At 47.8% G+C, this 25,254-nt stretch overlaps 9 protein-coding genes across 9 annotated transcripts, besides 2 other annotated features; 4 read left to right on the top strand and 5 right to left on the bottom strand.

The window, feature by feature from the left end:
• Positions 1-1,179: 1,179 nt before the first annotated feature.
• ACLA_026890 (putative MFS monosaccharide transporter) lies at positions 1,180-3,318 on the top strand (the record flags this gene model as incomplete). The annotated part of the gene is made up of 7 exons (XM_001269392.1): positions 1,180-1,238; positions 1,299-1,376; positions 1,459-1,747; positions 1,812-2,005; positions 2,068-2,568; positions 2,657-2,868; positions 2,924-3,318. 7 exons carry the CDS (start codon positions 1,180-1,182, stop codon positions 3,316-3,318), a joined length of 1,728 nt encoding a protein of 575 aa, XP_001269393.1.
• Positions 3,319-4,473: 1,155 nt separating this feature from the next.
• On the top strand, positions 4,474-7,027 carry pmt2 (protein O-mannosyl transferase; the record flags this gene model as incomplete). The annotated part of the gene is made up of 5 exons (XM_001269393.1): positions 4,474-4,608; positions 4,688-4,818; positions 4,879-5,431; positions 5,487-6,246; positions 6,384-7,027. The coding sequence occupies 5 exons, from the start codon at positions 4,474-4,476 to the stop codon at positions 7,025-7,027; spliced, it is 2,223 nt and encodes a 740-aa protein (XP_001269394.1).
• A 345-nt stretch (positions 7,028-7,372) lies between these two features.
• Positions 7,373-8,287, bottom strand: ACLA_026910 (secretion related GTPase SrgD; the record flags this gene model as incomplete). The annotated part of the gene is made up of 2 exons (XM_001269394.1): positions 7,373-8,155; positions 8,219-8,287. 2 exons carry the CDS (start codon positions 8,285-8,287, stop codon positions 7,373-7,375), a joined length of 852 nt encoding a protein of 283 aa, XP_001269395.1.
• Positions 8,288-8,965: 678 nt separating this feature from the next.
• Positions 8,966-11,342, top strand: ACLA_026920 (uncharacterized protein; the record flags this gene model as incomplete). The annotated part of the gene is made up of 2 exons (XM_001269395.1): positions 8,966-8,978; positions 9,046-11,342. 2 exons carry the CDS (start codon positions 8,966-8,968, stop codon positions 11,340-11,342), a joined length of 2,310 nt encoding a protein of 769 aa, XP_001269396.1.
• An 846-nt stretch (positions 11,343-12,188) lies between these two features.
• Positions 12,189-14,621, bottom strand: ACLA_026930 (uncharacterized protein; the record flags this gene model as incomplete). The annotated part of the gene is made up of 1 exon (XM_001269396.1): positions 12,189-14,621. The coding sequence occupies one exon, from the start codon at positions 14,619-14,621 to the stop codon at positions 12,189-12,191; it is 2,433 nt and encodes an 810-aa protein (XP_001269397.1).
• Positions 14,622-15,611: 990 nt separating this feature from the next.
• On the bottom strand, positions 15,612-16,707 carry ACLA_026940 (aldo/keto reductase; the record flags this gene model as incomplete). The annotated part of the gene is made up of 3 exons (XM_001269397.1): positions 15,612-16,158; positions 16,239-16,519; positions 16,642-16,707. The coding sequence occupies 3 exons, from the start codon at positions 16,705-16,707 to the stop codon at positions 15,612-15,614; spliced, it is 894 nt and encodes a 297-aa protein (XP_001269398.1).
• Positions 16,708-17,931: 1,224 nt separating this feature from the next.
• Positions 17,932-20,161, top strand: ACLA_026950 (YdiU domain protein; the record flags this gene model as incomplete). Its single annotated transcript, XM_001269398.1, has 5 exons — positions 17,932-18,310; positions 18,424-18,470; positions 18,530-18,680; positions 18,734-19,839; positions 19,961-20,161. 5 exons carry the CDS (start codon positions 17,932-17,934, stop codon positions 20,159-20,161), a joined length of 1,884 nt encoding a protein of 627 aa, XP_001269399.1.
• Positions 20,162-20,988: 827 nt separating this feature from the next.
• Positions 20,989-22,237, bottom strand: ACLA_026960 (putative zinc knuckle domain protein (Byr3); the record flags this gene model as incomplete). The annotated part of the gene is made up of 7 exons (XM_001269399.1): positions 20,989-21,098; positions 21,158-21,460; positions 21,529-21,543; positions 21,624-21,637; positions 21,698-21,732; positions 21,815-21,834; positions 22,201-22,237. The coding sequence occupies 7 exons, from the start codon at positions 22,235-22,237 to the stop codon at positions 20,989-20,991; spliced, it is 534 nt and encodes a 177-aa protein (XP_001269400.1).
• Positions 21,237-21,268: a microsatellite.
• Positions 21,979-22,024: a microsatellite.
• Positions 22,238-23,347: 1,110 nt separating the features above from the next.
• Positions 23,348-25,156, bottom strand: ACLA_026970 (WD domain protein; the record flags this gene model as incomplete). Its single annotated transcript, XM_001269400.1, has 3 exons — positions 23,348-24,919; positions 24,993-25,036; positions 25,099-25,156. 3 exons carry the CDS (start codon positions 25,154-25,156, stop codon positions 23,348-23,350), a joined length of 1,674 nt encoding a protein of 557 aa, XP_001269401.1.
• Positions 25,157-25,254: the final 98 nt, after the last annotated feature.

The following is a 25,254-nucleotide window of genomic DNA, read 5'->3' on the forward strand; positions in this document are numbered from 1 at the left end:
AGGACCTTCTCAATACGCACCAAGAAGTACCTATGGAGTTTTTGAAGCCCGATGATCAACGCTGCCTTGCCCCCTTTCACTGTCTTATGAGTCTAAGGTATTCGATATCCCCTTCTTCCCATGATCCTACCAACTTTCGAGTTCTAACATTATTGTTATTCTTATTTTCATTGAGTAGACTAGGCACATATGTGGTTCAACAGTCCCTCAAAATAATAGGTGTTCAGCTGGCTGTAAAAGCAGCACTGCCTATGTACTCCATTTCGTTGCTCAGTCAGGGATCTACACGAAATATATTAGTCGACAGGTACCATCTACATACTACCTAGTAGATACTCTGTCCTTACTGATTGACTTGCCTACACATCATTCGAATATTAGTAGCCCTGTATTCTCCTACTTCACTGACCCACTGCCTGGCCCGTGAGTATTCACCTTATCACGCCAACACCTCCGCTTTCTGATCTCAGGTCTTGTAGATCACTGGTTACCACTTGACCACTTACTGCTTCAAGGCTGAACAGTCAGACATATCCAATCTCCCTCCTACACCGGATACACCAACTTGCACGGCGATACATCTCACAGATTGTGTAGTCAAGCTACCCCTTGATGAAGAAACCTCCATACTCACGTGGAGGAACCGGGGTACTTGCTGATTTAAATCTGCTTCTACCGTGTCTCAAAACACTCTCTCCATCCAATTCACTTTGAGTGCGGAGAGGGTTGGCAAATCCAACCAACACTACCGCCAACATTCCTCCAACAACGTCCAACCCGCGCACTTCTTCAAGCACCATTCCCCTACAGCCGCTACGAACCTATTCGCACCCCTCCTCGGCACAGTCTGTAAGGGCTACCGAATCGGCAAGTGAAAAGGGCAGCCGGCGTTCCTCCTTCTCGTCCAACGACTCTGACGAGTTCAAATCGTCCACTTGGACCGACACCGGGGATCTGGCCGAGCAGTTTGCTCATCTAGACGCTCCTCTACGAAGTCGCTTGATAGATTGCGAGTCGTCTCGACAATCAGGACCTGAAGGACGGGGGAAGCGTCAGAAGCGTGTACACTACACCACTCACCTGTCTCCTGGCCGCTCTGTTCCTGAGAAACTATCGTTTGAGGTTCCTTCGCCTCCGCCTAGACATATTTCGAGATTTGAACGCCTTCTAGCCATCGTCATGTCTCCGAGAAATAGACAGACTGCCCAGATGCATGGCCTGGTTGGGAAGCCTTTGCTGTACGAGGCCCAGGACCACGGATCCCGTTACCAGCCCTGATTTTGCTGACCTCTATCCAGCTATTTCACAAGCGTCTTCGTGTCGTTAGGCGTCTTCCTTTTTGGCTACGATCAAGGCGTCATGTCTGGAATTATTACGTCCGTCTTCCTCTCTAATCAATTTCCAGCAAATATGCCTGGAGTATCTTAACCGAAAAGGCCATAACTGATACAATTCTAGGGGCTGGTATTTCAAAGATTACTTCGATCAACCATCGCGAGCTGCTATTGGCACAGTGGTCGCCATACTCGAAGTGGGTGCGTTCATCTCGTCATTACTCGTTGGGCGGATTGGCGATTTGATAGGGCGCCGCAAAACCATTCTTTATGGCTCTATCGTGTTTTTCATCGGGGGCGCTTTCCAGACGCTAGCAACTGGGCTGCCGATGATGATGCTTGGCCGTATAATTGCGGGATTGGGTGTCGGGGCATTATCGACGATTGTGCCCGTCTATCAGTCTGAGATATCGGTATTAACATCCCATCAACCCTTTGGAGTTCTCAAATGTTGCCAGCGTTCTAACATATCACTAGCCACCTCATAGCCGAGGTAAGCTAGCATGCATTGAATTCACTGGCAATATATCGGGATATGCAGCCAGTGTCTGGGTGGATTACTTCTGTAGCTTTATTGATAGCAACTACGCATGGCGATTGCCACTGCTGTTTCAGTGCGTCATGGGTGCCCTCCTTGGCTTAGGAAGTTTGATTATCTGCGAATCTCCCAGGTAAATAAACCCTAGCCACCAGGCTACGTTTTGTTTCGTTCATGATTCTGACAGAGAGACAGATGGTTATTGGATAATGATCATGACGAAGAGGGCATGGTAGTCATTGCCAACCTCTATGGAGAGGGCGACCTACACAATGATAAAGCGCGACAAGAATATAGGGATATCAAGATGGACGTTCTTCTTCAGCGACAAGAGGGAGAACGATCTTACACCGATATGTTCAGGCGTTACCGCAAACGAGTCCTTATTGCGATGTCAGCACAGGCGTTGGCACAGCTGAATGGCATTAATGTGATATCCTACTATGCACCTCTTGTCTTTGAATCGGCGGGATGGGCAGGTCGTGATGCCATCTTGATGACGGGCATCAACGGGCTTACTTATCTCGCATCTACGATCCCCCCGTGGTATCTGGTGGACCGTTGGGGAAGACGCCCAATTCTGCTCTCTGGCGCGGTTGCCATGGTTGTGTCTTTGTCACTGATCTCATACTTCATCTACATCGACGTTGCGGCGACTCCAACTCTCACCGTTGTCTTCGTTATGATCTATAATGCGTAAGTTCATCCATTCTATCCCCTTCTTCCTCCCTTTTCTTCCAATACGTCAGATTAACGTACTCGACTTTATACTCATCTGACCTAGTGCCTTTGGGGCATCATGGGGTCCAATTCCCTGGCTCTATCCTCCTGAAATTCTCCCATTGAGTATCCGTGCCAAGGGAGCCAGTCTTAGCACAGCCACTAATTGGGCGTTCAACTGGCTTGTCGGGGAGGTTACCCCTGTGCTTCAAGCCGTGATCAAATGGCGACTTTACCTAGTCCATGCCTTCTTCTGCGCTTGTAGTTTTGTGCTTGGTAAGCCCCCCAGCCGTTCCGATTATATCTATTTAAAACTGACATATAAAATTAGTGTATTTTCTCTACCCTGAGACGAGTGGCGTTCGTCTCGAGGACATGGATGTGCTCTTCGGGGACGCAACAACTGCAATGCCGACGCCTGCAACCCAGGGGGAGCGTGGGTCTCTTGTGGGCGCTGGTTCGCCCATTCCTTCCCTCGATATTAGACGGCAATATGGCAACTTCGGGGCGGAGAGTGCCATTCCCGGCTTAGATATTGATCCTCCAAATATAAGCACCGGCGATAGCCCCAAATCAGGATCTCGCTTGATGGGTGAAAGAGGTGCTCGATCCGAGGGCTTTGGCGGTTGGATCACAAATATGGTCAGCCGTCACAAGGGTCCGATGTCAACTGCAAGAGGCAGTCAATATAGGCGACTTGGACAAGAGGAGGATGTAACTGAATAGAGGTAGGTTTGATGCTCTATCAAATGATTCTGCCATCCTACTCCTTGTTCTCTGCTCTCTCTTGTCTGTATTTCGGTGTTCATCTTCAGCCTCGATAATCGCTTCCCCAAGTCTCTTTCCACCACATCATTCCCTCCTCTATGATGCGAACAAACTTATTTTCGCCCAGACTGTTTCGTGTTGAAAGGGATATCGGAAGCTGTTCATTTTTCCCTGCGCTGTTCCTTTCTATGGCTGTAACGTTCAAAGTCATGCCATATATATTGTTGATTTTATCTTCTTTAATGTGTTTGTGCCTATACGGGCAGGACATTGGGCCAGGTTAGATACCATGCTAGATAGCTTGGATGTATGCTGCTGCCATTATAGCTATATGCCGGTCAACCTTTCTCCTTCATGTTTTATAGGTACCACTGAGTTCTGGATATTAATGATGTGGTCTGGGGTACTGAAGGCGCAGTTTGACAAACAGGGTCTGTTGATCTGTATAATAGCCGGTGGAGGGAACCTACCATATGAACAGATCGATCATGAATTATTACCTATGATGGATCATTAGGTATCTGGAAGACCTACCTTATTATGTATTCTGAATGAACCAGCAAGTAGATAGTCGTCCTATGGTAAGGTGGCCGAAGTGGGGCGGATCGACGGATGGTTTTTCCGCGTAGTCTCCAGACCAACTTTCTTAAATGTATATCTGTCTACACTCTACACTACACTCTTCAGTCTACTGTACGCAACCAAGCTTCGGGGCCAACATATATTGTGGTCTGTTTCTTTCCATATCAGCATCCCTATCTTTCGTTTTTTTTTTGTTTCTCATCAGTCATCCTTCAATATACCTATTTCCCATTTTAGTCCTGAGTCCCTGTTCCTTTTGTCTTTCCTTGCTGGTCACCCTTATCTACTTGATTTAGCTTCAAAGCGCCGGCTGGTCAAGGAACTTCCCAGACTCCTATTCATTACATTGTAAATCAATCGCCATTTACACTCTTCGACTAGTTATGCCTTTTTTTTGTCTCTGAGAACCCACCGGTATCACCGTCTTTGCTATTTGCTTCGCTACATACCCCAATTGAGCTTGGATGTTGGTCATTTCGCTCTTCCTCCCATACGTAAAGGACCGGACTGACTTTCCCTAGTTCTTCCATCATGGCGGAGATGGAGATCGCGTCGACTACCGGATTCGATGTCCGGTCTGACTTGCGGCGCCGGAATGTCAATATTACGGAGAAGACAAGCAGTTTAGCTCCTGGTGAGGATATCAAGAAAAAGCACAGACCCGAGGTATGATGATCGTCCGAGGTGTGTTCCACACCAAAGATATATGTCTTGCCACGCATGCTAATACCCTATCCCATGTCAGTCTAGTTCCTTTGCCTCAGTTCTGGATCATTGGGAGCCTATAATCGCGCCAATCCTTCTGACTGCATTGGCTGTCTTCACGCGCATGTACCGGATCGGTCGCTCGAATATCGTGACATGGGATGAAGCTCAGTACGTTTATTGTCTTTAAATGCATGCTGTATTGTGCCTATGTCTAATCCCGCCATGTAGTTTCGGTAAATTCGGTTCACACTACCTGAAACGCGAGTTCTATTTTGACGTTCATCCGCCATTGGGCAAGATGCTCGTTGGGTTATCTGGTCTCCTTGCGGGCTACAATGGATCCTTTGAATTTAAGTCTGGAGAGCAGTATCCAGAAGATGTCAATTTCACCTTCATGCGGGTCTTCAATGCCGCCTTCGGTGTTGTGTGTGTCCCTCTCGCCTACTACACTGCCCGTGAGCTCGGTTTCCGCAGGGCCACTGTCTGGCTTATCAGTCTGATGGTGCTATTTGAGAACTCGTACGCGACTATCTCAAGATTCATATTACTTGATTCGATGCTGCTTTGCTTCACCTTTACAACCACAATGTGTTGGGCCAAGTTTCATCGGCTGCAACATGCTAGCTTTTCGGTCGAATGGTTCACTTGGCTTTTCTTAACGGGCATAAGTATCGGTTGTGTCTGCAGCGTCAAATGGGTCGGCCTTTTCTGTACCTCTTTGGTGGGACTCTATACTATTGAAGACCTATGGAACAAATTTGGTGACTTGAATATGCCGAAGGTGAGTAGCAACCGAACGATAAGTTAGCCGACCCGTGACTGACAGTTGTCAATAGACAGTACTAGCCAAGCACTTCCTTTATCGTGTTTTGGGACTGATCCTCGTACCAGCTTTGGTATATCTGCTCTCCTTCTACGTCCACTTCTGGATTCTTGAAAACAGTGGGCCCGGAGATGCGCAGATGAGCTCTCTCTTCCAAGCCAACCTAAAGGGTACCGAGGTTGGAAGAGATAGCCCTCTCGAGATTGCTGTTGGTTCTCGAGTCACCCTGAAGAACATGGGCTACGGTGGGGGACTCCTGCATTCTCATGTCCAGACGTATCCAGAAGGTTCCAACCAGCAACAGGTGACCTGTTATCACCATAAAGATGCGAACAACGACTGGTTCATTTATCCTAACCGCCAGGAACCTGAATATGACCCGCAGGGTCCACTATCTTTCATTGGTGATGGCGATATCATCCGTCTCATCCATGGGCAAACAGGCCGAAATCTCCATTCCCACACTATCCCGGCTCCCGTCACCAAATCTCAGTATGAAGTCTCATGTTATGGTAATGTCACCATCGGAGATGAGAAGGATCATTGGGCAGTCGAAGTTGTCGATGACGTCGCATCTCGGGATCGAAGTAGAATTCGGACCTTGACCACTGCCTTTCGCCTCCGGCATATCATTCTGGGCTGCTATCTACGTGCTGGAAATGTCAATTTACCTCAATGGGGGTTCAAGCAGATCGAGACCACGTGCGCAAAGGAGAACAATCCACGTGATGTATACACTCATTGGAACATAGAGTCTCATTTCAACGACAGGCGTGAGTTTCCCTTCCGAATTTCCTGATGTTACTTTGCCTATTTTCATCTATACATCCCCTTTTTGCTTCTCCCCACCTTAAACAGACCCACCTTGAACATCTGAATATCCTAAATAGTCTAACCCAAAGCCTTGCAGTTCCACCTGGTGATCCAGGATCATACAAGTCCCCGTTTCTAAAAGATTTCATCCACCTGAATGTTGCCATGATGACATCGAACAATGCTCTTGTGCCCGATCCAGACAAACAGGATGACCTCGCCTCAAAATTCTGGCAATGGCCAGTGCTCAACGTTGGGCTCCGCATGTGCTCCTGGGATGATCATATCATCAAATATTACCTTCTTGGAAATCCAGTCGTCTACTGGGGTAGTACTATTAGTCTCGGTGTCTTTGGGCTTTTGATCCTTTGGCATCTTGCTCGCTGGCAGAGAGGGTACAATGATCTAAGTCAAGCGGATATAGATCACTTCCACTACTCGGGTTTCTACCCCCTTGTCGGTTGGGTCCTGCACTATCTCCCATTCATAATCATGGCTCGGGTTACATATGTTCATCATTATTATCCTGCTCTTTATTATGCCATCCTCACTTTTGGTTTCTGCGTCGACTGGCTGACAAGACCGATGAGCCCTCGAGTCCGCGGAGTACTGTTCGGCCTTCTTTACACGGTTGTCATCGGCCTGTTTGTGCACTTCCAGGCCATTGTGTTTGGCATGGAGGGCTCTAATCAACAATGGGCACATTTGAATTGGCTAAGTGGCTGGCGGATCGCTAATTAAACCAGCGAGTATCAGCCGCAATTTTTTTACAACTTGAGTGACTTTGTGCTGTTTGATGGCTTTATAATATCCACCTGTGCTCGATTTTTGCCTAATGTTACTTTTCCAACGGTGTTAATGCTCTGGGTGAACGCACTGAAGCTAATACCCTGTAGAGTTCTCCATGAGCGGTTCAACAAGAGATAATTGAAACATCACCTGATTGCATTTCTAGAGATTTCGACTTTTATATTGTTATATAGACCGGAACATGATACGATCAAAATTGTGTGGAAGAATTTAACAATCCCCGTGATAGGGTGTCTGCGTAGACATAGCAGCTTTCAGCAAAGTGATTTTGTCCGTCTAACAGCAAGCTCCACTCCAACCATTTCCGCTACTGCGCATTGCATCGTTCAATCCCAATGTAATGGTCTTTGGTACCCCAGTCCCTATCCCCCCTGTAGCCCCGAACCCTTTAACACCACTTCGACGATCGTTTAAGTCGTACTTCCCTGCTTCAATATTGCGATAGATCCTCTCGGCGACTTCGAGAAAGGCGCGCTCAACGCCATCGCCAGATTTCGCACTGGTCTCTACGTAGCGGACAACGTTGTTCAGTCGGCACCACTCCTCTGCCTCTCGTCTAGTGACACGCCTCTGATTGACTTCGGTATCCACTTCGGCAAGATCGCTTTTATTGCCAACAAGGATTACGACGATGCCATCTTCTGCGATCTGTCTAAGATCATGAAGCCATTGAGTGCAAGAGATGAATGTCGAAGGACGGGTGATATCGAAGACGAGCAAAGCACCTGAAGCGCCACGGAAATAAGAACGAGTGATAGATTTGTAAGTCTCTTGTCCTGCTGTATCCCAGAGCGAGAGCTTCATCTTTCTCTGCGGTTGAGTCTCTTGCGGCCTCCGCGGAGGGCTAGGGAGCCCTGACGCAACTAGCGGATGGGAACCGATTGTCGCTGGCAATGATGAAGCTGGCGGCGTCGAGGATGGATCATCATTGTCGAAGAAATCTATCTCGAAATTTTTTGAAGCTGGAGGGCCGACTGGGACAATGCGAGATCCAAACTCCACGCCGATAGTAACATCGTGACTAGATGAGAAGCGTCCCTCGCAGAGTCGAATCGTCAACTACGACGAGACACAAACATTAGCATGTATGCATCTGTGACGTCCGGAAAAGGTGTCACTTACACTGGACTTGCCGGTCCCAGAATCACCGATACAGACAAGTTTCGCAATATAGTCCCATGGCTGTGACATGAGTGTTGAGGATAATGATTTTGTGGACAGTCAGGTGCTTTTCTAATTATCATTCGTGCAATGTCGGTCACTTCGAAAGAAATATAGCTCAACTCATACTCTGGCAAATCCCGTTAGGTAGCCACATCGGTATGGTGGGACTTAATATCTATATCTGAGCTTGGGTGCCACGATGTACAAGTCAGGGATGCACGTAACTTGCCTGCCAGGACTGTACAGTAAGTAAGCTAATACGAAGCTATAACCATGGAAATGAAGAATACCCAGATGCTCGTAGGTTGATAAGCGGCGGCTGAGTCATCTGCATTGGTGCTTTGTGACCTTGCCATATGACGCTTGCAACACTCAAAGATAAATATGGAGTACTCCACATTATCTAGATCAACAGTACGAGCTGTCTCTGTTGGATGCACTTCCTTGCTGGCTTGCCATGATTTGTCTAAATCCGGTTGATGGAGCTTTTTCGAATGATTACTCTTTAGATGCAAACTCGCCGTGCTCTCCCACTTCCTTGCATCTTTTCTGACGATTGGTCAACCCAATATATATGGTCTACATTCACCGCACATTTTCTGGCCATAGCTATCCCCCCCGTGTAGAGTGCACCAGAGAGTTACAGAAAACATACAAAATCGGTATGAGACGAGCCACATAGCGGCCCAAGATATCTAGCTGGACATGTTCTCAGAATGTATGTATTCCAAAGCTACAGACGCTATCCCCTTCGATTCCTTCTATCGTTATCACTTCATCGTTAGCACCGTGCTCACTCGATATTTTAGATGCCTCGCGCTTCCTTGCCCAGTCACAGTCCCGTTTAACCCCCTCCTCTAACGACCGTCGAAATGGCATTGGCCATTCGAACCAGCAACCGGGCCGTCCTCGATTTTCCACATCCCGAGCCTTTCTGCAAATGACGATAGATCCCTACCAACAAGGCATATCACATATGTCAAACTTCCCATTTGGCTCGCGAACTTCTGCGCTACCTGCACCTCTCTTCTTCAGTGCCAATGATGAGTTACGTGAAGACGACGATGAGGCAGAGCGCGAGCGTGAGATAGCGGATTATTATGCTTTACAAAGATCAAGGCGCCATCTCAGCAGCAGCCGTCTGAAAGATTCACTTGGGTCTGAAGAGTATGATGACAGCTCTGCAAGTTTTGAACAGAGATCTCCCCAAGATGACAGGTATATTGAGCGCAGAGGTATCAGAAGCTCATGGCGTGCGAGTGACAAATCTACAAAGGGTGATCGGGATGTTTCGGTTGAATCGGGGGAAAGGATAGCGGCCGACAGTGAACGGTCTGATGCAACTCGGCGAAGTCATAGCCCTCAAGGAAATTTGGTTGATGTTCGTCTCGACGATACGTTGATCAGCGGGCACACTGTCAAGCGGAATGGCACATCTGAACGAGGTGATGATGAACCCCCTTCCGTTCAGCTATTTCGAGAACAACCGGGCGCTGTGGGGAACAATCATGATTTGGACCCCTTCCCTATACCGACCGTAGCAGACAAGCTATCATTACTCGATGATCCTCGAATCTTGAGCCCCGGGGCCTCTTCCCTGCCACCCATTTCGACCCAGGGCTTGGGGTCGCCATTCCATGATGCTCTATGGGGTCAACTTTTCCTACTATCCTTGGCCTGCCTCCTTGCTACGTCCTTTCTCGTTTATCTGCATACATCTGCACCCACGGGGGACAAATCAAAGTGGGGCGATACGATTTATTTCACTGTTCACGGGTCGTTCCACCTGCTCGGCTTATATACCATGATTTCAATATTCGTCTCACTCCTCTGGCTGGTACTACTGCGGTTCTACTTGCGCCCTATGGTTTATGTGATAATTTTTGCAGTCCCTCTCATTTTATACTCATTCTCTTTCTACCCATTCATCTCAAGCTTCCGTGGGCACTGGAGCGGGACTAGCATACAGGATAAAGCCCTGAGAATCGGCTCCCTTGTGCCATTTATTGTGGCAAGTGTCTGGATATACAATGTTATCCAAAGTCGCCATTCTGTCGGTAAAGCAATCAGTATCCTTGAATTCGCGTGTCGAATTCTCGCTGCGAATCTCGAATTGTTAGCAGTTGGTCTTGGCGTCCTCTCCTGTATCGTTTGTTGGACCTGGATCTGGATGCTGATGTTTGCTCGGGTTTTCCTGGGCGGGCATGTCTCAAATTCGAATGCTTTTGCTATCGATATGAGCAGCTGGTGGCTGGGAGTCTATTTCGTCATCATCTACATCTGGTCATTGGGAGTCTTCGCTGGTATTCAAAAATCGGTCACCGCCGCCACAGTGAGTCAGTGGTATTTCCATCGCCGTGCCAGCCCCAGTCCGACATCTAGGCAAGTCGTTCAAGCGGCCTTTGTCCATTCTGTCACTACATTATTCGGTACCATCTGTTTTTCCAAGTTTATTGCCTTGTCCACTCGACTTCCCCTTCTATTGTTGCCGTCCCGTGTATCTCGAATTCTGAATATCTTTGTATACTCCTTTATTCCGTCCTCTATCGCCATACTCGCTGACCCTCTCGCTCTCACTTACGCCGCGATTCACTCTCAACCTCTGGCATCGTCTGCTCGAGACCTTACGCGGATGTCGAGCATTTCGTGCCCAATAAATGCATCGTCATTCCACCCACGGTATTTTTCTTGGTCTCGTGTCGGTTCTGCACCCTTGCTTTCATATCGGCTCTCTAAGCTTATTCTTCATGCTGCTCGCTCTATGATGTCTCTGGCGCTTGGTTTCGGAGGGTGGGTAAGCACTGCTCGCAGCTTTGACTTTCCTGGCCTTAGCAATGCAACTCGTGGCAGTATGTATGCCTACGTGGTTGGACTAATAGCAGGATTAATCGGCTGGAGTATCTTAGGGGCTGCTGAAGGCGTTTTGGCAGACATTGTCGATGCCTCTGTTCTGTGTTGGAGTAGCGAAATGGGACTCCATGACGGCGAAGCTCGCTACTGCCGAGAAGCAGGATGGCTGTTTGGGGACGATCTGGCAAATGATGTTTCCAGGCGCCCGCATCTTCGTCAAGCTGAACCTTAGATGTCAGATGCCTTTTGCTCAAATCCCAGCACGAATGCATTCTAAGTTTTTGAGTTACTGTTACGTTTCGTTGCTTCACAGATCTCTTCATTGCCTGTATACCCCAGCTCTTGCCATGATTTTAAGGTTATCAATCGCCTTGCTGGATATCAGTTTTAACTCGGCATGACACGTGTTCGCTCTGGGGATCCCCTAGTATCGAACCGGAACTCTTGATTTGCACTCTTTGTTCGCTGTCTCTGCACCGGTTTGGTTGCTTTATTTCGTGTGGTACAGTTGTATTCGAGCCGCCCCTCACGTGGACTCGAAAAATCTGAGTTACAATGGGCAGCGATTCCACAAGTCTTTGTCAGTCCAGTTGCAGCTTTGGACGAGAGTCTTTCAGACAGATCATACATATCATTGTAGTCAAAGTTAAGTGAGGTAATCGGCTTTGTCCCACTATTAAGAGCTAGGTAGCGATACTGCATGGCTCAACCATCAGATGGTCTGCCTTTCCCATCCCACTTCTGACCGTTTAAGCTGATTGCAGCATTCGAACCATTTCATAGCCATCCATAGCATTACTTATCTTTCACGATCAAGGAAAAACATGTTTTGAATAAAATGAGGGTTAAAGCCTTTCTTGACATAAATATAACACTAGATATCTAGCCCAACAAGATTGAGAACTATGGGTGGTATCATATCCTGCACAACACAGCAAGCAGAAAATTGGAAAGCATTCAACGCCCGCTCTCGTCAATAAACCAACTCGTAGAGAAGAACGCCAAAGTAAATCCAGTAGATAGCGACTGAATGGAAAAGGCATCAGGGTTTCAGAGGGAAGATTAGAGAATTTGTTGTTCATAAATCGAGCCGGCTGCTCCATGCTACATCCTCTTTGATACACCACTCTCTTAGAATTGAGTGGCCAAATCGGACAGATTCCACAGGGGTTGTTGTCCGCCCAGGTGGGACCAAAAATTCACCAGCATAATCCCCGATCTTGGGCCGCTGCTTGGCGAGATCAGAGTATCTTTTTGAGCGCTTTGACCATGTCTCAGGAAATTCACGAGCGAGGATGTCTTCGGAAAGTCCTTGCAAACCTTCGAGCCACAGTCTCTGGGATTCTTTGTAACATTCGGGCAATCGATTTTTTAGCTCAAGAAATGCGTTCCAAGCCTTTCTGTTCTCGTCTGATGTGACGGTAAGGCCGTCGCTCCCCGGTGTGGGCACTGGGGCGTGGTCTCCTGGAATTGGGGTGATTGCAAGGCGCTCCAAGTCAAGGGAATGAATCGCATCGTAAGACACAGCACCGAGGATCAGACAAAGGCTATGGAGCCGAGGATAGGGAATGCTGTTCTTCCTGACCACCCGCCAATATGCGAGTATTGATAGCCACGTTGACGAGTCGCCAACTTGACGAGCCAAGCTCTTGGATTGATCATCGGCAACGAATGCGAGGATAAAGCAAATAATTGCTTCTATGGCGGTTACAGCGGCGACTTTTTCATCTGCAGCTGTTGCCGCGTCTTTGGCGGTATGCCTCTCAGCAGCATGCTTCAATTCCCTGCCCAAGTTTCCAAGACGCTGATACTCGTCTTTCCAAGCTCGGCGCTCATGAAACCGCGATTGAGGCCCCGGGCTGTTTGGCTGCGCTGGTGTGGATTTTGTGAGCGTCAACTGATCCCCCAACAGAACATCGCTATGTATTGCTTCCGTTCGATGAGTAGAGTCTTTGATGCCCTTTACGGAGGTCACCTTTGAATGCTTCAATCCTTCTGTGTGAGGCGGTGCTGAGCCAGAGATGGAAGACGTCGGCAGTCGTGATTTTTCTGAGAATTGCGTCCTTGACTCCTTAGGACGCTCCCTCAGAGAAATGGTTGCCTCGCTACCAACCACATTCTTATTTTTACCCTCCACACGATGTGATTTGTGGACAGTATGCCCATGTAAGGGTGCCTTCGGTTGGTTGTGGGGGGCTTTTATAAGGTGATGATTTTCATGATCTGTTCGTTGATGAACAGGGGAGTTCGAGGATGCAGCTTTTCTTTTCCCAGAAAATTTCAAGAGAGCCTCAACGCGCTTTCGATTTGATCTTCCGTATTTCAACTTAATCACAAGCTGCGGCTTCGCCGTCCCAAACCTTTTTACGTCCGTCAGTTGTGGCGTTTGTTCCTTTCTTTGACCGTGTAAAGCGATATTCGGCGAGTCACAGAAGTCCAAATCCTTAGAGCTCAACGGGGTAGATACGCTCTTGTCAGCTGAAGGATCCGAACTTCTGTCATTCGAGCTTAGACCAGATGCTGAATACGATTGCAGCCTGCCGTGCTCATACGATCTCGGCTTTTGTGAATCCCCTCCTAGGGCTGCAGAGTCGTATGGCCTTAATCCTTTGAACGCGCTCGATGTTGAGCAACCTTCATCGAGTCTGGAGAGCTCCTTTTCGAGATCGGGCGGAAGAGTTGGAGACAATAATCGGGGTAACCTGGGGCTGTTTGAAGTGGGCGGTAGAGTTGGTGATAGAAGATCAGGCAGCCCGTTAGACCTTGAGATTTCGGTCTTAGTATGCGATACTTTCTCAGGTGAAAGTCTCGCTTTCTTAGGAGATACTACGCCAGCATGTTTTCCCTCCCGTGATGTTAACTGCTCATGGTCAGATTCAGGCGGGCGTTTGCGCCCTACCTTGTCATTCCCGGGTCGCGCTGACGATTTGATATGAGGTACTCTAGAAATTCGTTTCCCTGCGTCCTCAGTAGGGGTATGATGTTTAGTTCCTGATTGATTGTTGCCAAGTGGATGGGACACTGGAGTCTCGATAGAAGGCTCTTGATTGATCGGAGACACTGAGGTACCGCTCTTCCTCCTTTTCCTATAGTCATTCAAGCTTATCTTTTTCTTGAGCGACACATTTGATGGCGTGCTTGCCGCACTTTGATGTCCTGAGCGCTGATCAGACATAATGCTCCCTGCCCCGTCAGACCAATCACCAACAGCTACCAACAAAGAGTCGCCGTCTTGATGAGTTAGAAAGGTCATATATTGTAGTTGTTGCTCGTCGGGAGTAAATGGTCCGTCATTACCTACTGCCCAATTGTTGACAAATCGGCCGCCGGGGCGAAAAGGCACATCGGTGGGAATAGTAAGAAGGAACGGATATAAAGGAAGGACCTCTCTCCCAAGACGTTCGAGTCGTCTGTCAAGCGAGATTAATTCTGGCGCAGAAGTTCGTTTCAGCGAGAATTCAGAAATGCTCATATCACCATCCACGGAATTAGTCGGCCGGGTCCCCGACATTGCACTCCGTCGACTGACCAGACGTCGCCCGTGAAGAGAACCCGGTGCGATGAATTTGGAACGCCTAGTGATAGTACCCCCCAGAATCCTATTATTGTTTCGTTTTCCCAAGCGCCGAATGGTCGAATGATAGGCGTCATATGGCTTTCTGCCTGAGTATCGAACAGAGGGTAACTCGAAAACCACAAAAATTGCACATAGCAAAACGAAGCCCCTGTTATGCCCAGGAAAGCTAGGTAGTGACACGAGATCTAATCAACTTAGCTCATCTAATGCCGACCTCGCGCAGCACTAAAGTTGCGACTCCAAGTGTTCGAAAATGGACGGCCAGTGAGATCGCACTTCTGATGTCGTTAACCAGGATAATATACTTATGATAATATATCTGGCGAGGACAGGTGTGGGAGGTCTGAATTGACTTTATACTCATGAGCTGTATATGAGAACGCTGACGAAAGGGAAGAATGAATGCTGGTCATGAATATCATGAGCACAAGAGCTTGGGACAAGTGACTGAAGTAGCCTAGGCTAGACCTGAAATCAAATTCCCATAGCCATCAGAGATGAGCTATATAAGTTCACTCAATAAACCAACATCAAAGAGCAGGAATAGAGAGCAAGCCCACCTGGGGAGAAAGGAGGGCGACTACTGATGGTCTAGAAGGTGAACTGTTCTAGCTTAATCTTAAGCGGAGAGATTCGGCAGTATTATGGGAACGATAACCAGTCATGGGAGGATGAGACTACAAAGCTAAGACTGCATTTATCTGCCTTGTCTCTCAACCCATTAAAGCGGGATAGAAAAAGAGTTGGAAGCAATGAGTACATCTGAAAGAAAAAGTGCATTTCTATCTTGATGTACCTTTATATATAAATCAAGTGTTTGAATAGCATTCGCCATCAGATGGGGTCATGTGTTAGATACCAGCATTATCCTAGGGAGTCAGGGACTGATCTAAGAGGGCTATTTCAGGACTGGTATCCGTCAAGCTATGAACGATCGTCCTTCGCAAAATGATCATTCCAGAAGGCCCTGAAATGTTTCTGCTGTCCAATAGATGAGATCTCGTCCACTTCTTTGGGTGTTAGTTGGAAGGCCAACACGCGCTGGTAGCTACTGAGGCGAGGTTCCTTGCTGCTTGTTGTAATTGACACACAGCCCCGGTCCATATTCCACCGCAACAGGATCTCCCCTTCACCGACGCCATACTTGTGAGCAAGCCTTGACAGCAGCTCATCAAGAGGCCCACCCGTTGCTCGAGTGACAGGGGTGAGAGGACTGTAGCTGGCTGTCCTGATTCCCATGCTCTCGTGAAAGGTAAGTAGGTCTCCATGTTGCAGATATGGATGAAATTCGATCTGATTTACCGACGGCGTAACTTTTGCGGCTTTGAGAATGACGTCGAGATGGCATTGTAGGAAGTTAGATACCCCTATAGACCTGGCCTTCCCTGAAGCCTTAACCATTTCCATGGCAGCCCATGCGTCTTGCAGTTCTTTGTCTGACTTGGCGAAGAATGGCGAGTGAATCAAGTACCTGCATCGCACAATATAGATTAGTGATCACCGTGGACACAAATGTTCACGCACTGGGATAGAATCGAGCAAACGACCTACAAATCCACGTAGCTGAGTTGGAGCTTCTCTAGACTTGCATCAATCGCCTTGGGAATGTCTGCAATGTTAGTGATCACCTTTGTGGTCACAAATAGCTGATCCCGCGCCATGCCACTCTGTTTGATAGCCTGACCTAACTCCGGTTCAGTACCATAAACCTCTGCGCCATCCAGGTGATGGTATCCTAGCCCAACTGCTCTTTTGATTGATTCCACCAATTCTTTATTGATCCCTGTGGCTTCGCCTTTTTTGAACCAGGTAGTGCCGGTCCCAAAGCCAAGCTGATTGTAGAGGCGATTTAAGTTAGACGGTGAGCGGTGCCATGTGGATAAAGTTCTGTTTCTAGAGCGAGAAGAGAAGATAGGGGAGAAGACAACAGACGAAGGGTAGAAGGTTTACTCACGACCGGGATTTCAACACCATCGTTCAGCTTGACAGAGGGGATAGCCGTACGTGTGGTCATCGCCATACTGACTGGAATAACAAAGAAGGATATCGTCGTAGATGCTGTGGGATTGAGAATTGAGACGGAATTACAATCTATTACCTCGGACAGAGGAATTCCCTACCTTTACTTTTCTTTCTTTCTTTTTCTTCTCTTGTCTTCAAGGCTCTCTAGACTCTTATCTATCCAGATAATCCTCATTAATCTGGTTAGGTATTAACGTGAAGGTTCGACAAGATGATGTCATTTGGAGCTATTTGGGTGGAGTGTGGTCTCATGGCGTCCTCTGGGATGTATTGTTACTGGTATGATGGTACTTTAGGAGTGATTTAAGATTGTTTGGCTTACTGTGTTGAGAGTGATGAATTTATTCCGAACTTGTATATATCTACTACATAGACGGACCTTGGACTTGGGATGCAAGACCGAGATACAGATACTCCAGGATCTCCCATAAGGGTTTGAATTAGTGGAAGTAACTACCTTATGTATAGAGCGTAGGGATATTAGTTACTGTACAAAGACCGACCCGACAGGGTGGAAACTTTGGACAGTCCTTGAAAATAGATATGTACACACTACTCCGTACACAGTAGTTAATACCTAATCAATATGTGGGGGCGCCAGATAAGAAATTATGAATAATACGTACTAAATCCACACCATTATTGGTACTGAATGCTGAATGAAGAGATGCAATCATACAAGAGCAACATAAATGATACCTACCTCCCAGAAAGCATTGTTCATTATTCTATCTTTGTCGCTTGCAAACACTCAGCTGTTGGCTGTTGGCAGCACCAACTACCTACTCTGTAGGTGGGAGTAAGCGAGTATCCGTATCTCCCTAGCTGAAGGAGGAGCTCCGCAGGTACCCGATTATGACTGTGGCTAACGTAGGTATGGCGTGTGCAGTAATTAGTAAATCACCCAGTTTTTGGCCTCTGTTGTTGAAGAGGACACTCCATGTTTCATAGCATCTACCTAGGTTCTCACTTCAAATGTGGGGTATAAAAAAAGTTCATATTTATCCCAGACTGAAAACCATAGAAAAAGTAACACTCCAGCCTAGACATCGCTGCGGAAACGGTGTTCTTATTGTCCCTAGGATTGCAAGGTAAGTCTCGCAGTCAGTCCACTATCAAAAAAGGAGCCTTAACTTCGATCATCAAGTGTCTGTCTGCTCACTGCGAAACCCCCCCATGCTGTTACATGTTTTCCCGATATTCATTATATCAATTGCGGCCCATGCGAAACCGGTTGAGTCTGATGGCCTCCCAACTTTCGAGTAGCGCCGCCGGTGCTTCTATCATGGAGATTCCAAAATCCAATATGTTCACAACGAAGCTGCCTCCTGATCCGGCCTTTGAAACCCCGGAGTCCTCTCACAGAGCGCCCAGAGAGGCTCTCGGGCCTCGCCTGGTGAAAGGAGCTATGTACACCTTTGTTCGGCCGGAACCATCAGAGGAGACCGAGCTTCTGGGAGTCAGCCAGAAAGCGATGAGGGATCTTGGCCTCAAAGATGGCGAGGAACTAACACCCCAATTTCAAGCGCTAGTCTCTGGAAATAAAATTTGCTGGAATGAACGAGAGGGAGGAGTATACCCCTGGGCCCAGTGTTATGGAGGTAGGTTGCACTCCGTACCAATGCCGATCCCAAATGTGTAATCTGTGTTGTTAATGGTTTCAAGGATGGCAATTGTATGTCGTGAAAGATTGCTTCTGGGGCTAAGCGAATAGCGTTGACAAGATACAGTGGCTCATGGGCCGGGCAGCTCGGTGACGGGGTAAGTCTTATACATTCGTGCTGGCTTCCCCGAACATGAAAGATTGACACATAGCTCAGCGTGCAATTAGTCTCTTCGAGTGCACCAACCCTGAAACAAATCGCCGATTTGAACTACAGTTGAAAGGGGCGGGAAAGACGCCGTATTCGCGCTTCGCAGATGGAAAAGCTGTACTTCGGTCGAGCATTCGTGAATTCATTGTATCAGAGGGTTCGTTTTATATCCATCATTGATTTTGAAATTCAATCTTATTTATTCCACAGCTTTATCGGCCCTCGGTGTGCCTACTACCCGAGCATTGTCAATAACTCTGCTCCCGAAGTCGAAGGTTTTGCGTGAGCGCATAGAGCCTGGTGCAATCGTCGCTCGATTTGCGGAGTCCTGGCTAAGAATCGGAAGCTTCGATCTTCCGCATGCGCGTGGTGATCGGGACTTGATCAGAAAGTTAGCCACGTATATTGCCGAAGACGTGTTTGGGGGCTGGGATTCTTTGCCGGCCGCCGTGTCGTTGGGCCAGGGCCATCCGTCTGATGCGGCCGACAACCCCGGCAGAGGCATTCCCCGGGATCGTGTGCAAGAGCACCAAGGCGTAGCAGAAAACCGCTTTGCAAGAACATACCGAGAGATCGTGCGACGCAACGCGAAGACCGTGGCTGTCTGGCAGGCCTACGGCTTCATGAATGGCGTGCTGAACACTGACAATACATCAATCTATGGGCTATCGCTCGATTTCGGCCCATTCGCCTTCATGGACAATTTCGACCCACACTATACTCCAAATCACGACGATCACCTCTTAAGATACTCGTACAAAAACCAACCTACTATTATATGGTGGAATCTGGTTCGGCTCGGAGAGGCCCTGGGAGAGCTGATGGGTGCTGGTGACAAGGTTGACGAGGAGTGGTTTCTGAAGGACCGGTTGACCGAGGAAACTACTCCACCAGTCGTGAAACTTGCTGAGACTATCATTGAACGGGCAGGTGATGAGTATAAAACCGTGTTCCTGAACGAATACAAACGCTTGATGAGCCGACGGCTAGGTCTGAGAACTCAGAAAGAATCGGACTTCCAGGAGTTGTTCTCAGAAATGCTCGACACTTTGGAGGCTTTGGAGCTGGACTTCAACCATTTTTTCCGTCGACTCTCCAACATCCCGCTTTCTGATATCGAATCCAAGGAGCAAAGAAGAGATATAGCACACGTTTTCTTCCACAGGGAGGGATTCGGTGGTGTTGGAGACACCGAAGATTCTGCAAGGGAACGCATCAGCAAGTGGCTTGCAAGTTGGAGAATCCGGATTCTTGAGGACTGGGGCATGGAGCATGACACAGAACGACAGAAAGCTATGAGAGACGCCAATCCAAAGGTGAGTGTTCGCCCATTGTTTTATCTTTCGCGAGCAATTGATTGTCCTTCAACCCCTTACCCACCTACCAGCCCTTTGAATTGACAGTTGTCCCGCGCTCGACTAACATGCCTTATTTGAGTTCTTACCTCGCGGATGGATTCTCGATGAAGTTATTGAGCGAGTAGAACGCAAGGGTGACCGGGAAATTCTTGGGTTTGTCATGCAGATGGCACTCGATCCCTTCAAGGAAGACTGGGGGCTGGACAAGGACGAGGAGGAACGGCTCTGTGGCGACGTTCCCAGATTCAAGAGGGCCATGATGTGCAGCTGCAGCTCATAGAACACTCGGCCATGTTGGGAAGCTTCACATTCTCCACGAAATGTGGCACTTATCAAAGTTTTGCATGGTAGTCGCGAGATGTTGAGCTTGGCATCAATTCATTAATCCTTCTGGATACATGGAATGCATGAGCATTTTTGAACCTGTATCGATCAGTGAGATGCTCAGCAATTTGTACAGGGGCCGAGGCTGTGGAAGGCTGAGCTGGCTACCTATGAGCGTAATAGCACTATCAGAAGGAGGATTTGTTGATGTACCACGCGCGGTTGGCAGACAGACAATAAACTACTGTGACCAACACGATTAAAAGCTACTTGGCCCCTGCCTAAAGCACTCCTACGCGAGCCAACATTCAAGATATCATCCTCGTCAGTGGCCATGAAAACAGACAATTATGGAAATATGTTTAGGAGGAGAACCATGGAGTCAATGTTGCTTTAAAACAGCTATTTTTTTTTGTGGACAGTCCCTTTTGATCTTCTGCATCACACCAACGTAAAATCGCACTTTGTCCACCTGCAACATTGCCCGCCTGTCCATTTGTTACGGAATCATTATTCCCACTCCTGGCAATGGACGGAAAATGGGTTAATATAGCGATTCAGTATGGGAGTGGATAATCCCCCTTCGATGTAATGCCGACATGGAAGGCTGAGAAGTGTGGAGGACCCGAAATTCAGGTTCACAAAGAGAGTCGCGTTTTTCACGACATGCAAAACTTCACGTCCACCCGTATATTGCGGCCCGGCTGGGAGAGTAGCTCCAAATCAATGGCTCGGTGTGTAATAGTGCGATTGAGAAGACAGATGATCCGAGGTATGTGCCGACTAGTTGGGGCAAGCGGCCTGGACGTGTCCAGGTTGCTTGCACTTGTAGCAAACGCGCTCACCCTTGGCCTCAGTGGGGCAATCACGAGAAACATGACCAACCTCGCCACCTACGATAATTATTATTCAAGGAATCCAATGGAAGAAAAGTGGATAGGAGATAACTCACAGTTGTAGCACTTCTGGCCCTGAGTGCAATCACGAGCCATGTGGCCAAAACCACCGCAGGAGTAGCAAGTCTGTTGACGACCGCCGAAGCCACCGCCGTAACCACCGCCGTAGTTGCCACCCTGGGAGCAGTTACGGGCGATGTGGCCAACCTGGCCACACTTGTAGCATTCCTGACCACCACCGGTGGAGGGTCCACCGTAGTTATCACCGGCACCCGACTGAGGGCATTCGCGGGAGATATGTCCAGCAACACCGCAGCGGTAGCATGACTTCTCCTTGGGAGCTACTGTGCACTCGCGGCCTAGGAAGGGAACACATCAATTTAAACTCTCCCGTCTGTCTGTGATCGGCGTAACAAGTTTGACTTACTGACATGGCCCTGACCTGTCATTGCCCGATATTATTAGAGATTTCTTCTTGTGTAGGATAAAACTGGGGGAGGGAGAGAAGGGACAACGGCATACCGCCACAGTTATAGCTGTTAGGAGAGAGAATATTAGACTGTGTAGACCTCGGAAGATTGAGCAAGGGAACATACCAGGTGGGGGTGCCCTTCTTGGGACAATCACGAGCCTAGGTGGCTGTTAACTTCCATCATATAGATACTGAAACTGCAAAATGCAAATCTCCGGAGCGGTGACATAAGAAGTCTTACCTGGTGAGAGGCATCGCCGCCTACAGTAAGAGAGTTTTGTCAGTTGTCCGTATTCCACTTGTGTTCTTCTTGATTTCTCTGCGCTGTGCAAAAGAGGGACAACTTGCAGCAAATTTCAAAAACGCATACATATCAAAGTCTGGGTGATAAGACGCGAGAGATCCAAAAAGAAGAGAAAAAAAAAAAAAAAAAAAAAAAGGAGAAAAAAAAGCAGGACAAGAAGTTTCATGCAATCGTCATCTTCCTTTACAGCAGATCTGACGGATACAATGCAGAATCATAAGAGAGACCTGGGGGAAGAGATACATTCGAGCAAAAAGATACGCGATACACCCAAATTGCGGCAGTCGAGAAGAATTTTGTGTTTCAAACAAGGAAGGACTCACAGTTGAAGCATCCACGACCTCCGGCCTGGTAATCCATTATGACAGATAATAAGGGTGTGTGTGGGGGAAGAAGATTTTTTTTTTGATAATGAATTTGAGGTGTACAGAGACAAAGGAATCTGAGGAGGCTGAGGAAGAGTGAAGGACCGGAAAATTGATCAGAGATTGATTGAATGAATTTTGTAGTTTTGCGGGAACCCGAAAAAAAAAAAGTGCTAAAGCAAATGTTCACTTGTTGGTGCGGGGTGCGAAGAGCGCGCTTCCCGTGGTTCCTGGGCTAAAGTCGCCTAGCAATTAGATGGTTAACGAGACGAGTGAGTACTAGTCGAGCCTGCGGAAAGAGTCAGCGTCCACCGTCCATCATCATTATTATCATCTTATGGAGAGCAGAGTATATCTAGTAGATTGGATTAGAATAGATAGAATCATAATATTAACAATAATTGGGAGGCAGATGTTTCTTACCAACCACCAAGGGAAGAGATGTAAACACCTGGTCATGAAGGAGGGATGCCACTGACAATTGCCCTTCCTATCCCCAGACCTCAATACTCCTCGCCTGCCGACAGCCTGCATAATTGATGCTTCGGGTTTTGATGGCTGTACGTGATGCATCCTCACCAGCAACGGCTGTTATTCGAGCAATTGCTCTGCCAAGCTGCATATTGCACGTTAATGTCCTCATCGTTCCCTGATCTAAAACACTTCTTCTACTGCTGGTATCAGTAACCGTCACGCCCCAGTTTGGGATATCTTATGAGAATCGTCAAGAGAACTGTCAAGATAAGAAGGTTGCGAAAAAGAGAGTACAATGTTCAGGTGCGATGATGTTCGAATAAAAGGAAATTTTGTGGCCTTCGATGAGTAGGATGCCACCCTCCCAAGGTCCCCAGTAGGCTCAACTGATCCATGCAGGCCGTGAGGGCAGAGGGCTCTGATTATCATCGACCCAAAAATTTTCATAACCAGCTAGTTCTCAGAGGGGCAATTGACGAGTAGATGGTAAGGCTTGAGATAAAGCCTTCTTTTCCACAATTAAATTACGATCATGGGAAGTACGTTGCCATCAGAGAGGCTCCCTTCACATTCGAAGAAGAGCATAACAGCCATTGCCATAGCCCTGGATTTATTTCTCCATTCCAGTCAATCATGTAAAATCATAGAGCTCTAATAGTTGCGTCCCGACATCCTTCTCCCAAAGTAACAGTACGCGCTCATCATCAAAGCCAATGCAGCCTCGCATTCGCCCGAGTCCTTGAGACATTTCTGCAGAGGATACCCGAGATTGATCAAGGCCACAAGAGGGAATATTTTTCGATGGACTGAATCTTCGGTGTTTTCTCCATGGCTTGTTTTCGGGACTAATCTGAATACTGTTTTCTGCCAATAATGCCCTCGAAGATCCAATTGACATGATCAGTGTTTCGAGTTCCCATACCCGGATTTCACCACCATGAGAGCTAACAGATATTGCTTTTCCACGGTCACTCACTTGGACGGCAGAAACTGACGATGTATGGCCCCATAGTCTCTGACCTCCGTGAACATAGAGCCTAGCGCCTGTGGAAACCACAAGATAAACGGTCAAGGTATTGTCTGCATGAGAGGTTAAGAGATAAGGATGAGAATAGGATATTGACGTCGGTGGTTCGTGATGTGATATCGAAGGCTCTGCTGATCTCTCATAAAGCTCATCACCCATCGATTCAGTAAAGGGAGCGGGCCCGTGTCCTCGTTTCGGCAGAAGAATTGCACCATATTGAGAGTCAACTGTAGTTGCTAGTCGCGACCTAACCTGTTGGCCGTTCTCATTGAAATGCAATTCTTGAATACCCAGCGACCAGCCACAGCCTATATGCAGGAAGCTGTACACGATCGATGCAATGATCCCCAAGCCTGCAACGCGAATGGATAAAGATATCGGGGACAGAATGCTATCTGCCTTGAGAGAGACAACCAGATGCACGCCTGCCGCTGACTCCATCGTGCTCGAATTTGGCCCATCTAATTTGCCTGGGTTCGCTAATTCAGCTGAAGATCCAATCTCATAGAGCGATAAGACCTTCTGCTGTGATACCATCAGTACATAAGGAATCGAGGAAGCCATTGCAATTATGCCTCCGTCGGCGGAGCCTGCGTGAGAGAGGCGCAATTTCAGTCGTGAAGTTGTGATATCCATGTCATATACACTAAAATCACCATTCTCAAATCCAACCGCAATCTGAACCATGTTCTGCAGCACAGAGCAGGTTACCGCCAATGCTGTTGGGTTCATTGAGGTTTTGGAACCAGAGTCCGACAGAGGCAGGCCTGCCACACATGAGCTAGGGTTGCTAGCAAGTCGACACCTAATGCCAAATTCGGCGTCTACCGTGAAAATAAAGCCAGCACAAAACTCCGCTAGCAACGGTGGTCGTACCGGCTGCGGAAACTCAACTTCAGTGACTCGGCAAGTACCCTTAGACCAATTATGACGAAGCCGATACTGTTTCTTCCAATTCGTCATTCTGCCCTCATCAGCTAGATGGGCATGACCCAACCATTTTGAAACTTGGGGCGAGTACTCGGCTTTTGAGGCTAGAGCCTTGATACGCCGAACGTTTGCGATACGACGTGCTCGAGGCCCAACCCATCGGGAATAGTATTTCCTTTTCCATAACTCCGAGTCCCCAGCCAAAGCATGGAAACGGCGAGATACCCTAAAAAAGGATGTCAGCGACTGATCATGTAGAGTTGTCAGATCAGATTGACAATCGCAAGAATGAAACTAAGAAAAAAAAAGGAGGTTAAACCTTTGGCACAATAAAAGAGACGGTATCGGAAGAAAGGATAATATCTGGAGCAAAACTTCGTCACTTAAGGACGAGAGGCGATCCCCATGATATCCTTGAACCCTACGTGTGCGCTTAGGCTGTGGAAAGTCCAAACTCTCTTCGTCAAAGCGTCTTTTGAGCATCATGCACGTCGGTATTCAAAGATAGAGATTTTACCTGAATGGAGCAGCTGCAGAAAGAGACGCTCCCGTCATTTTTATGAGGAGGGGACAGAATATGC

Source organism: Aspergillus clavatus, genomic scaffold (assembly GCF_000002715.2).
Source record: "Aspergillus clavatus NRRL 1 1099423829805 genomic scaffold, whole genome shotgun sequence".
In the NCBI taxonomy this organism is placed as follows: Eukaryota; Fungi; Ascomycota; class Eurotiomycetes; order Eurotiales; family Aspergillaceae; genus Aspergillus; species Aspergillus clavatus.